The following is a 14,023-nucleotide window of genomic DNA, read 5'->3' as shown; positions in this document are numbered from 1 at the left end:
GCTGATGCAAATCTGTCTAGGGGTGTCATCCAGAAACAGAGCACAAGTTTGAAATACAGATATATCACACATATTTGTAATTCACAGTACAATCATGATACAAATATATAAACAAGATTATCATACTTGGCAAATCATAACATTTTCATTGATACCTTATACAGCATATCTGGTAAGATTCATTTTAAATTTATAACACTGGTATCAATAATATTATAAAGCGTCAGAACATTCCTCCGCAACCCACACCTGCCAGCACCATAGCATCCCTTCCCTGGTGGCCTGGAGGTCACACTCGCCAGTCCCTGGGTCTCCATCTCCCAGGCTTCCTGCTGGTGCAGAGCCTCCAGCTTCTCCCCAAACCTTCCAATTAATTAGTTCAGTGTCCCTGCCACCCCCCACATCGGCCTGTCCCCCAGCCCAACTGGTAATTAGAGCCCCAGCCCCCATGTCACTCCTGACCCTCGATCAGTTCTGATCCTGCAGCCCCCATGTCTGCCCCTCAGGGTCCTTCTGCTCCTCCTGCTGCTCCTGAGGTTCTTCAACCCTTCCCCCTTCCCCTTCTTAGGGCTGCACGGAGGGAGGAGGCAATCATAGAGATGAGGTATTAGTGGCTGGGTGGACAGATGTTCTCCAGGGTCAAAGAGATGAGCCAGGGGGTAGGCAGATGAGAGTCCTCCATGATCACAGACACTAAGATGACTTAAGCTAGAGAAGCCCATTTTTTATTCCCAGTGGGCTGTTCCCACCATGTCTCAGTGCCACAGTCTGACGTCCTGCGCCAGAGAGGACAGTGACAAAAAGGCTGCAAAATCCTTGGGTCAATGCGATTGTCTTCTCTACCTCAATCACCCCCTGCTCTCTATGGTCTGACAGGTCAGGCACCCCGCACAGCCTCCAGGGCAATAGAGACTGCAGGTAGAAAGTCTGCAGGAAGACAGGAGACTTCCAGGGTCATAGAAAAAAGGAAGTGTGAGGCCCTAGAGGGTAATTTCACATCCCCAGGGTATATCTCCTCCCCCACCCCTCTCAGGGACACAGTCTGAGCTGGGATCCCCCCACCCAGAGCCAGGGTCGGATTCTCTCCCCAGGGACCAAGGCCAGTGGGAAAGTGAACAGTGGGGTCTCGGCACCAGCATCGAAAAATGTCACCTGCCCCCGTTCACAGTCCAGACAAACTCGGATTTTCCTGGGGTCCCAGCTCACAGGTAGAGGGGTGCGAGGGGAAGAGAGAGCCTGGAGCTGACCCCAGCACCGCTCCACTGCCCAGATTCCCTGCTCCGGGGTAGGGCTGATCCCTCCCTTCCTCCTCACAGATTCTCTGGCCACTCCCACAGCCCAGTATCCCCTGTTGCCCACCTCCACCCCCCAGCAATGTCTCCCCAAGGTGAATCCCTCACACCCCAGCACACAAATCTCAGAGTCAAATCTCTCAGGATTTTTGGGCAGATCCTGTTTTGTGTCTTCCCATCTCACACTTTTCCGATCCTCAGACAGGACGAGCTGGGGATGAGCCGTGTCTGGATCCAGAGTCACATTCACTGCGGGAGAGAGAGAATCAGAGACCTCCCCCACAGATCCCTATGCCCAATGCCCCCGACCTGCTATGCCCAGCACCCCTCCCACTGAGCTTCCACCACAACTGCACAGCACCCTGCACACCATACGCCCTGCCCAGATCCCCCACCCACAGATCCCCAAGAATCATAGAATATCAGGGTTGGAAGGGACCTCAGGAGGTCATCTAGTCCAACCCCCTGCTCAAAGCAGGACCAATCCCCAACTAAATCATCCCAGCCAGGGCTTTGTCAAGCCTGACCTTAAAAACTTCTAAGGAAGGAGATTCTACCACCTCCCTAGGTAATGCATTCCAGTGTTTCACCACCCTCCTAGTGATAAAGTTTTTTCTAATATCCAACCTAAACCTCCCCCACTGCAACTTGAGACCACTACTCTTTGTTCTGTCATCTGCTACCACTGAGAACAGTCTAGATCCATCCTCTTTGGAACCCCCTTTCAGGTAGTTGAAAGCAGCTAACAAATCCCCCCTCATTCTTCTCTTCTGCAGACTAAACAATCCCAGTTCCCTCAGCCTCTCTTCATAAGTCATGTGCTCCAGTCCCCTAATCATTTTTGTTGCCCTCCGCTGGACTCTTTCCAATTTTTCCACATCCTTCTTGTAGTGTGGGGCCCAAAACTGGACACAGCACTCCAGATGAGGCCTCGCCAATGCTGAATAGAGAGGAATGATCACGCCCCTTGATCTGCTGGCAATGCTCCTATTTATACAATGCTCCCTACTGTCCAGCACCCACTTCACAGTCCCACCATCACAGCTATACAGCGCCCCATATTCCTGAGGGAATTCTGCATCAAATTCTGTGCATAATATTTTAAAATTCTGCAATTTTTTTTTTTACAATAAATAAATGTGGAAGCTCCACCATGGCAGTGGGGAGCACAGGCCACTGGCTGCATGGAGGTGGGAGAATACCCTGCAGCCTCCCCTGCCCCCTGGGACAGGGACTTGGCAGTGAGGCTGAACCTGACCCTGACACAGGAGAAGAGCCATGCTTGCTACAGAAACACCCTGGGGCCCTGCCCCTTTTGCGACAGGCACACCAGATGTGGGCAGGAAGGCTCAGCCTGGCAGCAGAATTCAAGTGCAGAGGGACTTAGTGTGGGGGGATCTAGATGGGGGTAAGAGGGCTCTGTGTGGGGCAGTCTGGGTGCAGGCAGCTCAGTGGGAGATCTGGATGAACCGGGAAGTTCCAGGTGCAGGGGTAATGGGAGTCTGCAGGGGGGACCACGTGAAAGTGGTTGGAGCTCAGCGGGGGGGGGGGAGGAGTCTGGGTGCAGGGGAGGTGGGGTTCATTTGGGTGGGGATCTAGGTGTAGGTGGTTGGGGCCCAGTGGGGAGGAAGTCTGGGGGGGGCTCATCAGGGTGGTACAGATGCAGGAAAGGTGGGGCTTGTCAGGGTGAGGCCTGCTTAACATGGGAGCCCCAGCTGCTGCCAAGGGGATCTGCATGCTGGGCCCCTGCTTCCCCTATCCCCTTCTCTTCCCCATCCCATGCCCCTTCCCCACTGCTCCATCTCCTCCCCATCCTACCCCCTTCTGCTTCCCCTATCCCCTTCTCTTCCCCATCCCATACCCTTCCCCACCGCTCCATCTCCTCCCACTTCCTTACCCACTGCCTCTTTCCTCCTGCCCCCGCTTCCCCTATCCCCATCTCTTCACTATGCCTCTTCCCCACCACTCCATCTCCTCCCCATCTCACCCCCTTCCTTCTCCCCTGCCCCCTGCCCCCACTTCCCCTATCCCCTTCTCTTCCCCATCCCATGCCCCTTCTCCATTGTTCCATCTCCTCACCATCCCACTCCACTCCCTTCCTTCCTCGCTGCCTCTTTCCCCCTGCCCCCACTTCCCCCATCCCGTTCTCTTCCCCATCCCACGCCCCCTCTCTACCGCTCCATCTCCTTCCCAGGCTTGCGGGGCAGGGGGTAAACTGCCCCCAGCATGAGCCGGTGGAGCGGGCTGGGGCCTGGTTGCTCCACTTCATGCCACCCAGTGATTGCAGGGTGGGCCCGACCCCGCACTCACGGGGTGGTGGGAAGTGGAGTGACCCGGCCCCAGCCCGCTCTGCTCTCTTCCCCTGGCTCCCGGACTTTGGGGGAGGGAGGAACCGCCCCCCCCCCCGCACTCACCGGTGGCGTGGAGCGGGCTGGGTTGCTCCACTTCCTGCCGCCTGGTGAGTGCAGGGCATGCCCAACCTCTGCTGCAATCCCCCAGGAGGTTACTCGGGGAAGGGGTGGAGTGGGGGCAGGGCTTGGGTGGAGGAGGGGCAGGGCTGGGGCCGAGCAGGGGTGGGAGGAGGTGGGGCAGGAGCGGAGCAAGGGCAGGGGCAGCTTTCCTGGCTGGCTCAGCTGGCTGGGGGATCAGGATGGCCAGGGCCCCTTCTAACTCTGGGCCCGGCAATATGCTCAATGCTCAATGCTTTTTTTGCCTCTGTTTTCACTAACAAGGTCAGCTCCCAGACTGCTGTGCTGGGCATCACAAAATGGGGAAGAGATGGCCAGCCCTCTGTAGAGATAGAGGTGGTTAGGGACTATTTAGAAAAGCTGGACGTGCACAAGTCCATGGGGCCGGACGAATTGCATCCGAGAGTGCTGAGGGAATTGGCGGCTGTGATTGCAGAGCCCTTGGCCATTATCTTTGAAAACTCGTGGCGAACGGGGGAAGTCCCGGATGACTGGAAAAAGGCTAATGTAGTGCCCATCTTTAAAAAAGGGAAGAAGGAGGATCCTGGGAACTACAGGCCGGTCAGCCTCACCTCAGTCCCTGGAAAAATCATGGAGCAGGTCCTCAAAGAATCAATCCTGAAACACTTAGAGGAGAGGAAAGTGATCAGGAACAGTCAGCATGGATTCACCAAGGGAAGGTCATGCCTGACTAATCTAATCGCCTTTTATGATGAGATTACTGGTTCTGTGGATGAAGGGAAAGCAGTGGATGTATTGTTTCTTGACTTTAGCAAAGCTTTTGACACGGTCTCCAACAGCATTCTTGTCAGCAAGTTAAGGAAGTATGGGCTGGATGAATGCACTATAAGGTGGGTAGAAAGCTGGCTAGATTGTCGGGCTCAACGGGTAGTGATCAATGGCTCCATGTCTAGTTGGCAGCCGGTGTCAAGTGGAGTGCCCCAGGGGTCGGTCCTGGGGCCTGTTTTGTTCAATATCTTCATAAATGATCTGGAGGATGGTGTGGATTGCACTCTCAGCAAATTTGCGGATGATACTAAACTGGGAGGAGTGGTAGATACGCTGGAGGGGAGGGATAGGATACAGAAGGACCTAGACAAATTGGAAGATTGGGCCAAAAGAAATCTAATGAGGTTCAATAAGGATAAGTGCAGGGTCCTGCACTTAGGATGGAAGAATCCAATGCACCGCTACAGACTAGGGACCGAATGGCTCGGCAGCAGTTCTGCGGAAAAGGACCTAGGGGTGACAGTGGACGAGAAGCTGGATATGAGTCAGCAGTGTGCCCTTGTTGCCAAGAAGGCCAATGGCATTTTGGGATGTATAAGTAGGGGCATAGCGAGCAGATCGAGGGACGTGATCGTTCCCCTCTATTCGACACTGGTGAGGCCTCATCTGGAGTACTGTGTCCAGTTTTGGGCCCCACACTACAAGAAGGATGTGGATAAATTGGAAAGAGTACAGCGAAGGGCAACAAAATGATTAGGGGTCTAGAGCACATGACTTATGAGGAGAGGCTGAGGGAGCTGGGATTGTTTAGTCTGCAGAAGAGAAGAATGAGGGGGGATTTGATAGCTGCTTTCAACTACCTGAAAGGGGGTTTCAAAGAGGATGGCTCTAGACTGTTCTCAATGGTAGCAGATGACAGAACGAGGAGTAATGGTCTCAAGTTGCAATGGGGGAGGTTTAGATTGGATATTAGGAAAAACTTTTTCACTAAGAGGGTGGTGAAACACTGGAATGCGTTACCTAGGGAGGTGGTAGAATCTCCTTCCTTAGAGGTTTTTAAGGTCAGGCTTGACAAAGCCCTGGCTAGGATGATTTAACTGGGACTTGGTCCTGCTTTGAGCAGGGGGTTGGACTAGATGACCTTCTGGGGTCCCTTCCAACCCTGATATTCTATGATTCTATGATTCTATGATCCTATGATTCTATATGGTAATCCCGGTACTGACCCTTTCAACTGAATATTTCAAAGGCACATGGACATGTATGGAAATGGCAGGGTGAGCATTAAGGACGTTGGTCAGTGAGAGTGTTTCTGTTCATCGATGGGTGCATGGATTCAGTGCTAATGTTGGTGTCAGGATTGTTTGTGTGACTTCATTTTGGGATCTCCTCAGTATTTCATGTTTGTGTTTTTAATGTTTAGGGTTGTGTGTCATGGTCAGCGCTGGTTCAGTTTGTGCCTTTAGCTATTTGTTTATAAAACTGTTTTCATACATTTTTTCTTTCAAATTAAAGTTAGGTAAGTTTAGCTACAAGTTCATGTTTTCACAGGATTTTTCTCTTCACTGAATGGTAATCTCCAGAATCTCACCTGGTCTGTATGATCCTAGGGATTTCCCTCTTCTTGTCTCTACTTCAGAGGGCAGCATGTCTGGAGCAGGAAAGGATAAAAGAGATGAGATTTCATACTATCATATTTATAGCGACATCCTCACTCTTAACTGTCATATCTCTGTTTTAATTATCAAAGAAAAACAATTTGAGACAGAGACACACCCAGATCTGTGTTTAAAAAGGTAATCTGAAACATTTTATTTTCTCTTTCATTCAGCTATCTCAAATCAACAGAACCAACATCCATTAAGCTCAAAGCCACCCAAGGAGATATGATGTGGAAGACAGATTTCCTGTTCCCTCATCCTGCAGACCCCAGTTGGTTTGTCTCATTCTCCTTTTGCATTTTGTCATAAATTAGACTGAGATCTTCCAAAGGTTTTAGCATGAATGTAAGTTTACACACTTTGGTCTGTTTGAGATCTGGGATGCTGAGACTTTGCAGGATTAGGGCCTTGATTTCTAAGCTTTTTGTCAGGTTTTAGAGTAGCAGCTGTGTTAGTCTGTATTCGCAAAAAGAAAAGGAGTACTTGTGGCACCTTAGAGACTAACAAATTTATTTGAGCATAAGCTTTCGTGAGCTACAGCTCACTTCATTGGATGCATTCAATGGAAAATACAGTGGGGAGATTTATATACATAGAGAACATGAAACAATAGGTGTTACCATACACCCTGTAACCAGAGTGATCACTTAAGGTGACCTATTGCCAGCAGGAGAGCGGGGGGGGACAGGGGGTGGAACATTTTGTAGTGAAATATCTGTGGATGCTAAACAGAGCAGGAGCACATGCCCTGCAGTTCTGTAGTTGGGAGAGAGAAACTGAGGTATCCTATATTTTGCTGTATTTTTACATTAATGATTGTACCAAAGCTGATAGAGTGAATCAATGTGAGAAATACTCATGCCTGGGCTTCTGCAATGACCTCTGCTTAGTTTGTCTACTTTCCACTTTTTATTACATAGATACATAACCTAATTATGACCAAAGGGCCAGAGCCCATCTCCTCCCACAGCCTCAGAGACACACCCTCATTTCCCCTCCTAGATCCCTTCTTGGTACCTTTGAACTTCCTCACGGTCTCCATTAGAGCAATATTTTTCTGGGCGAAATCCTTTAGTCTCTTTTCCAGCTCAGGAGAAATCTCCACTGGCTGCTGGAACTTCCCCTTCTCACACCTGGAGAGAGAAAGAATTTCACATTATTTCATTTCATTTACTAACTCACTATAATTCCTTGCTTGGGGAAGTTGCTGCTCTAAGGTGCCTGGAATTAAAATTCCTCCACTTCCTCCAGCCTCAGAGCAGGTGTAGAACAGGGCGTGGCAGTACAGCCTTCCCCGCAAAGGCCCCATTCATATTCTTCAACTCTGGCCTGGACATAGCAGATCTGAGGATAAAGGAGGAATCAAGTTTTGATGGCCAGTTCTCTCCTTGGTCTCCATGCACTACTATTGGTATGTTCCCATCTCTCTTGTGTGCATAGTGTTATGGGATCTTTCTTCAGAAACAAGACTGAGACCTCAGTTCCCCCCAACCCAGCTCATTCCACACAGGACTCCAAAGAGTCCTTAGGTGGTAAAGACGCTTGATCACTGCTGACCGATGCATGATTTTACCCAGTGCCCTGGGGGTGAAAGAACCATATTCCACCCCCAGAATCCTGAGGCAGCCTTTCCCCCACTGATGTAGCATCTCTAGAAAATATTTCAAATACATTTTTCCCACGGAATAGATCATTCTAGAGGCTTGTATAACAGGATTTGAACCTCAGGATTAAGTTCATCAGAGAGATTTGTATCCAAATGTGACCCTGCACCACACATTTTGCTGTAGAGCCCTGAGGAGATGTGGTGTTAATATGGTCTCCAAGCCCTTTCCCAACATCATAAAGCACAAGGGGAAGTGATTGAGAACCACATACCTGCTCAAGGTGCTTTTGAAATCCTAGAGGGGAGAAAGCCAGAAAAACAATCTCAGTACCACCTGCCACATTCTGGGGAAGCCAAGGAAGGGATTTTGCACATATGGGGAAAAGAGGCACTGCCCTGGCCATGCATTGGCTGAGCTAATGTCATCTCTAACATAAAGGAGTCTGTAACTCTTCAAAGAGCAACAATAATTCACATTTCAGGAATGCACACACTGAATTACACTGTGATCTCTGACAGCTGGACTCCTGTGCTCATGATTCAGGAGCTGTCCTGTCCCTGTGTTGGGATCTGGGATGTTTCTAACACAGTCTCACCTGCAGAAATTCACTGGCTGGCTTCTGACACTTCCCCTCCATCTCTCTAATCAGTTCACTGAGACAGGAAATCTCCTCAGAGAATTTAGTGATATTTTCATTCTGTATCTTCACAATCTCCTTGTCCAGCTTCTCCAGCTGAGCCAACAGGATTCGCTCTTGTCCCTCCAGGAACTGCCTCAGTTGCTGAAATTCAGACACAATCTTCTGCCTCTCGGTTTGTGTCTGTATCTATTTAAAAAAAAAGGAAAGGGCAGGCACAGGACATAGTCTAGGATCCTTTCACAGAGTGCTGAGTGTGCTGGTGAGAGAATTTTTTTGCAAACTCAATAACGTCTGATACTTGACTATTCCCTGGGGTTTCTAGGGAAAGGATTTTCTAACACCTTCCTATTTGGCCCTGATATCTCTTAATGGAATGTTTCCATGTCTGACATAGTCAGAACACTTTGTTTTCAGAGGCCCGTGCCTATCGTGATCCAGAGCAGCAGAAGGCAGAACTCAGCACTACATTGACAGATATGCTGGAGAGAAAAAAGAATTAAACAATGTGAGAAATGACTGCAGACTTGGGCAGACAACTCTGCCTGAGACATAGTCAGTTCACCTTGGGAGGCGTTTTGTGAAAGAAATTTCTAGAAATTAACTCATTAATTGGAATGGGAGCTTAGATTCTGCAGAATATGATGTTGTCCTGCTCAAGAGAGAGCGTTTCTCAGGCCCTGTCTATGTATGTATGCGCACAGACATGAATCAAACACAGCAATCTGTGATCATGAAGAAACAGAAAGAAGCCCACATTCTCCGAGGCCACAGAGGACTCTGTCTCTAAGCAGACCTCCCACTGCAAGTCCCTGCAGGTTAATAACAATGGACACCTACCAGATACTCCTGGAATTTCTCTTCTCCAATCACTTTAAATCCCAAGAGCTTTTCTCTCTCTTTTCTTAGTATCTTCAAATGGGCCTGGATCTTTTCCTGAAGAAATATAAATGATATGGTTGTTTATATTTTGAGGGCTGAGAGTATTTGCGAAGGGGTGGGTTGAGTTGTTTTTCCACCCGAGATGCAGTAGGTGACTGTTGACCCTATGAGGTATATGACAGCAGGAACACCAAGGAAATAAAACTAATTGAGACTGCGAGTGTTTTATATTCAGTCTTTGGAATTATTTGTCCTCTTTTCCCCTTGAGTTAAACCAGCAGGAAACTGGAGTCACATGGTGGTGAATCAATAAACCCATTTTTGAGATGGTTTAACTTACAAAGTGATAAAAATCCCAGAAGGTACCAGGGCTAGAAATATGGGCTGGGATACTCAAAGGAGCCCAACTCCCATTGAACTTCAGCCCTGAACTTCTGGGGATGGCAGTGGTTGGACAGAACTGGTCTAAGCACTAGGACAAACTGCATTAGCCATGCTGATTTATGTTAGGAATAGTTGGGGTTTGACCAAGTGTGGTCCTAAACACTCTCATTTGTAATGCCTTCTGGGTAGCTAGCCTACAAAGCAAAATGCCCAGAAGCAGTGGATTTTGGGAGATTTCAAAAGGCTGAATGGTGGGACTAATGGAACCACATTGGTTGGTCTTCCCACATACACAATAAAACAGCTCAGACTGACACTGGTCAGCACCACCCAGTCATCAGTTCTGATGAAATTCAGTCTAATCCCAGTGGTATTTGGCTATAACAGGGGTAGGCAACCTATGGCACGCGTGCCAAAGGCGGCACGCAAGCTGATTTTCAGTGGCACTCACACTGCCCGGGTCCTGGCCACCAGTCCAGAGGGCTCTGCATTTTAATTTAATTTTAAATGAAGCTTCTTAAACATTTTAAAAGCCTTATTTACTTTACATACAACAATAGTTTAGTTATATATTATAGGCTTATAAAAAGAGACCTTCTAAAAATGTTAAAATGTATTACTGGCACGCAAAACCTTAAATTAGAGTGAATAAATGAAGACTCGGCACACCACTTCTGAAAGGTTGCCGACCCCTGGGCTATACGCTATCTGGAGATACATAACCTAATTATGACCAAAGGGCCAGTATTATTATTTGGTAATACGCTATCTGGAGCCCTTTTGTGTATGGACTCAAGGTCCACACAGTATTTAGCTCAGTGAACCCCACTAGTGCAGGCTGGCACCTGGGTTTAACCACTCAGGGAGCAGGAATTCAGAATCCTAGTGGGAAACCTCAGTATCCTGATGAACTTGGGACCTTTCTCAAGGGTTCTTTTCTGGCCTTTCTTAATTACAGTCTAGTAGTTAGGGCACTAGTCTGGGACTTAGGAGATGTGGGGTATCTTCCTGGGTCTGCTTCTGGGTGACCCTGGGCAAGTCCCTGCCCATCTCTGTGCTTCTGTTTCCCCTTCCCACCCTTTGTCTGTCTTGTCTATTTAGTCTGAAAACTCCTCAGGGAAACCCTCGCTGTGTTTTGTGATGCTAGATCTTTTTTGAGGTCTATAGTGGATACTGTGATGCAAATAATATTAACAATAATAAATATTGTGATACTGTGACACTGAGCCTGCGAGGGTTAAACAACCAGCAGGCTAACTGACCCAAATTCAACCTTAAAGAGATACTAGAAAAGTATAGAAATGGTAATCAGGGCCATTTCTTGTGCATAGTTCTCAAAGCCATGTTAGCAGACTAGAGTATTTGAAATGCAAGTCTGTATTGTTAGAGAATTAGAAGTAAATACTAACTATATTTATCTGTTCTTCCCTTTGTCTGTTAGAAGCTTCACAAAATGATTTTATTAGCTGGTAGATACAAAACTTCTTTTCCTGTCTGTTTCTATGATCTATTGAGTCAGAGATCAAAGGGATGGGGCCGTGGGATGGAGTGCAGGCGGGGCCATGGCCCAAGCATCTGCACTCTCAAAGGCAGCAGGTCAGCAGCTGTTTGGGGAGGCTTAGCCTCCCCTGGCCTATTATAGCCACCACCCATGCATTTAAATGAAAATTGGGTGTAATAACATCATTGTTTTTATTTCTCTTTAAAGTTTGTAGCAAACTACCTTTGAATAGTTAATAGCCTTATGCTAATCAATGCAACTAATTACATGTGTATACATAGGAAATGGGAGGTTTTACGTCAAAGGACAATGTACATTACTTATTCTTCACCCAAGGAATCTCTGCTGGGTTAACTGCTATCAAGAGGCTATGGTAGCCTGCCAGACATCTGTAAAATACTCTAGGGCCCCAATTCTTTCATCTCAAGTCTGCTTGGACTTTACCATGGGAAGTTTTGAGTTGTAAGACTGAGCTACAGCTACAGCCTGGATTACCCTTCTATTTCTCATGGAAGAATTTAAACACTCTACACAGGGATTTCCTATTGAACTCTAACCTTTGGAATTGATTCTGAAAGAACTTTTTATAAGTCAACAGCTTACCACCTCTACTATGACAGGTTTCAGAGTAGAAGCTGTGTTAGTCTGTATTCGCAAAAAGAAAAGGAGTACTTGTGGCATCTTAGAGACTCAAATAAATTTGTTAGTCTTTAAGGTGCCACAAGTACTCCTTTTCTTTTCACCTGTACTATGAAACTGATCTAAGAACTTTACTATGAAACTGGAACATCTAGGAACATCTGCATGTATAATGATCTTTAATCACAACACTCTCTCTCTTTTCTTTTTCAATTAATCTTAGATTAGTTAATAAGAATTGGCTATAAGTGTGTATTTGGGTAAGATCTGAAATATTCATTGACCTGGTGGGTGATGTGTCTGATCCCTTTGGATTGGTAGAACTTTCTTATACGATGAATAAGATCTTCAGTGATCCTCATCATATTTGACTTAGGTGTCTGGGTGGGAGCCCAAGGCTGGATTGCTTTAAGGGAACTGTATTTTTGGCTTCTGGGTAACCAATAAGATATTGTAGAAGCTGTTTTGTTGCTGGATTGGTAAATCTAATTATTAGAAATAACCATTAGTTTTGGGGATCGTCTGCCCCATTCTTTGCAGTTTGCCCCGATTAAGCAATCTCAGTATGGCTCCTACTATGACCACAGTCACAGATACACATCAGTAATAACAACAACAGCTTGTAACATCCAATTATCCACTCTGAAGGCAACACTCTCACATAGATTGCAGCTCATGTGATTTAAACCTCACTGGTCATTTAACAGTTCCAGTTGGGCTGTAAGATGCCTTATCTCACCAGTGGGAACTGGTTTCAAAATTGCTTCAAAGATTCCCAGAGAAATGTTTCCCACATCTGTGATCTTTAGTGCCTTTGTTTTTGCCTCTTTTGCCACCTTGCCCTGTACATTTCTTTTCATATAATTTTTTCATACAGTGAAGGCTTTACAGAGCTGAATGATGCAGTTACATCAATAGCTGTGGAAGAGAGAAATTAAATGTGATCACCAAGTTGTGGTGAAATTAACCTGTAATTAAAATTCTATTAGAATGAATTAGACTGGCAGTGATTACCTACCTTGTACTCCTGGGCAGCCTCCTCTATGGGAACCACAGTGTGAGCTTTGTGTGTCCGGGATCTGTCACACACCAAACAGATGGGGGTTTGATCCTCTTCACAGAACAGTTTGAGGGGCTCCTGGTGTTCCACACACACCCTCTCCCCTCCTGCATCCTTCATTACCTGTAAACTCAGTTGTTTGGCTATTTTTAGGACATTTGCCAACTGCCTGTTTGGCCTGAGGCTTCTCTGGTGAACAGTTTCTCTGCACTGAGGACAGGAGAAGTTTGCATGCAATCCCTCCCAGCACTGAGTGATGCAGGCACGACAGAAATTGTGTCCGCAGTCTATAATAACTGGGTCTTTAAAATACTCCAGACAGATGGGACAACTAGCTTCATACTGGAGGCTTCCCACGGGGTTCTCTGAAGCCATGGCTCCCTCCCGACAGTGTAACAAGGTTAGTTTCACTTTTATGAGCTCAGAAATATGTCCGGCCTGCAACAATAACTGGGTGTTTCCCTTGCTGGAACTGACTCATGCTGTTTGCTGAGCTGGAAAGAGCCAGTTATTGACATTCCGGCCGTCGAGGCTTTTGTGAAAAATGTACTAGTAAGGCTCTGATCCTGCAACCAACCCCTCTGTTGATGGGTCTCTGGAGCTTTACTTGGGCAACTGTGACGCTGGAGCAGGAGCAGGAGCAGGAGAGGGTCTGTTTGTCTAAGGAGTGATACTAAAGTCACAAGCTAAAATCTGGGTTAAGCTGGAATCAGTGTTTCACAGGCCTGATTCTCATTTACACTAAGGCCTGGTCTACTTTTGAAAATTAGGTTGTCATAATTACATCACTCAGGGGTGTGGAAAATGGTGTAGTTAAAACAATCTAAATCCCCATGTAGACAGCGCTAGGTCAACGGAAGAATTTTCCCCATCAACCTAGCTAGCACCTCTTGGGGAGTTGGATTACCTACACTGCTGGGAGAATCCCTCCTGTTGGCATAAGTAGTGTGTACACTGAAATGCTGCAGCAGCACTGCTGTGCCACTATTGTATTTTAAGTGTAGACAAGCCCTACGGCTACTTTCTCAGTGTAAAGGGGCCTTAGTGCCAGCAGTGTTGCCAGCTCTCATGATTTAATCATTTGTCTCATGATATTTCATGTGTTTCTTAAAGCCCCAGCTCCTGGAATGATGTGATGTGGTAAGACTCTCGGCTTTTGTTTT

General features: G+C 47.2%; 1 protein-coding gene across 3 annotated transcripts in view; it reads right to left on the bottom strand.

Moving 5' to 3' along the window:
* Positions 1-13,271, bottom strand: part of LOC119842847 (zinc finger protein RFP-like) — a 41,802-nt gene extending 28,531 nt beyond the window's left edge. For 2 of the 3 annotated variants that reach the window (XR_006275566.1, XR_006275567.1), the window contains exons 1-7: positions 12,819-13,271; positions 9,235-9,330; positions 8,353-8,583; positions 8,029-8,051; positions 7,168-7,283; positions 6,081-6,140; positions 970-1,541 (exon numbers count right to left, since the gene is read on the bottom strand). Coding sequence is in view for 1 of the 3 variants with exons in the window: in XM_038371540.2 (XP_038227468.1) it covers positions 1,030-1,541; positions 6,081-6,140; positions 7,168-7,283; positions 8,029-8,051; positions 8,353-8,583; positions 9,235-9,330; positions 12,819-13,235 (1,455 nt within the window). In the remaining 2 variants the exon portion in view is untranslated. Of the gene's footprint in view, positions 1-62; positions 1,542-6,080; positions 6,141-7,167; positions 7,284-8,028; positions 8,052-8,352; positions 8,584-9,234; positions 9,331-12,818 lie in introns of those variants that run through there. The other variant, XM_038371540.2, reaches the window with a different exon arrangement.
* Between the last annotated feature and the right edge of the window lie 752 nt (positions 13,272-14,023).

Source organism: Dermochelys coriacea, chromosome 14 (genome assembly GCF_009764565.3).
Source record: "Dermochelys coriacea isolate rDerCor1 chromosome 14, rDerCor1.pri.v4, whole genome shotgun sequence".
In the NCBI taxonomy this organism is placed as follows: domain Eukaryota; kingdom Metazoa; phylum Chordata; order Testudines; family Dermochelyidae; genus Dermochelys; species Dermochelys coriacea.
The sequence above is the reverse complement of the archived record's forward strand: the minus strand, read 5'-3'. Positions and strand labels throughout refer to the sequence as shown.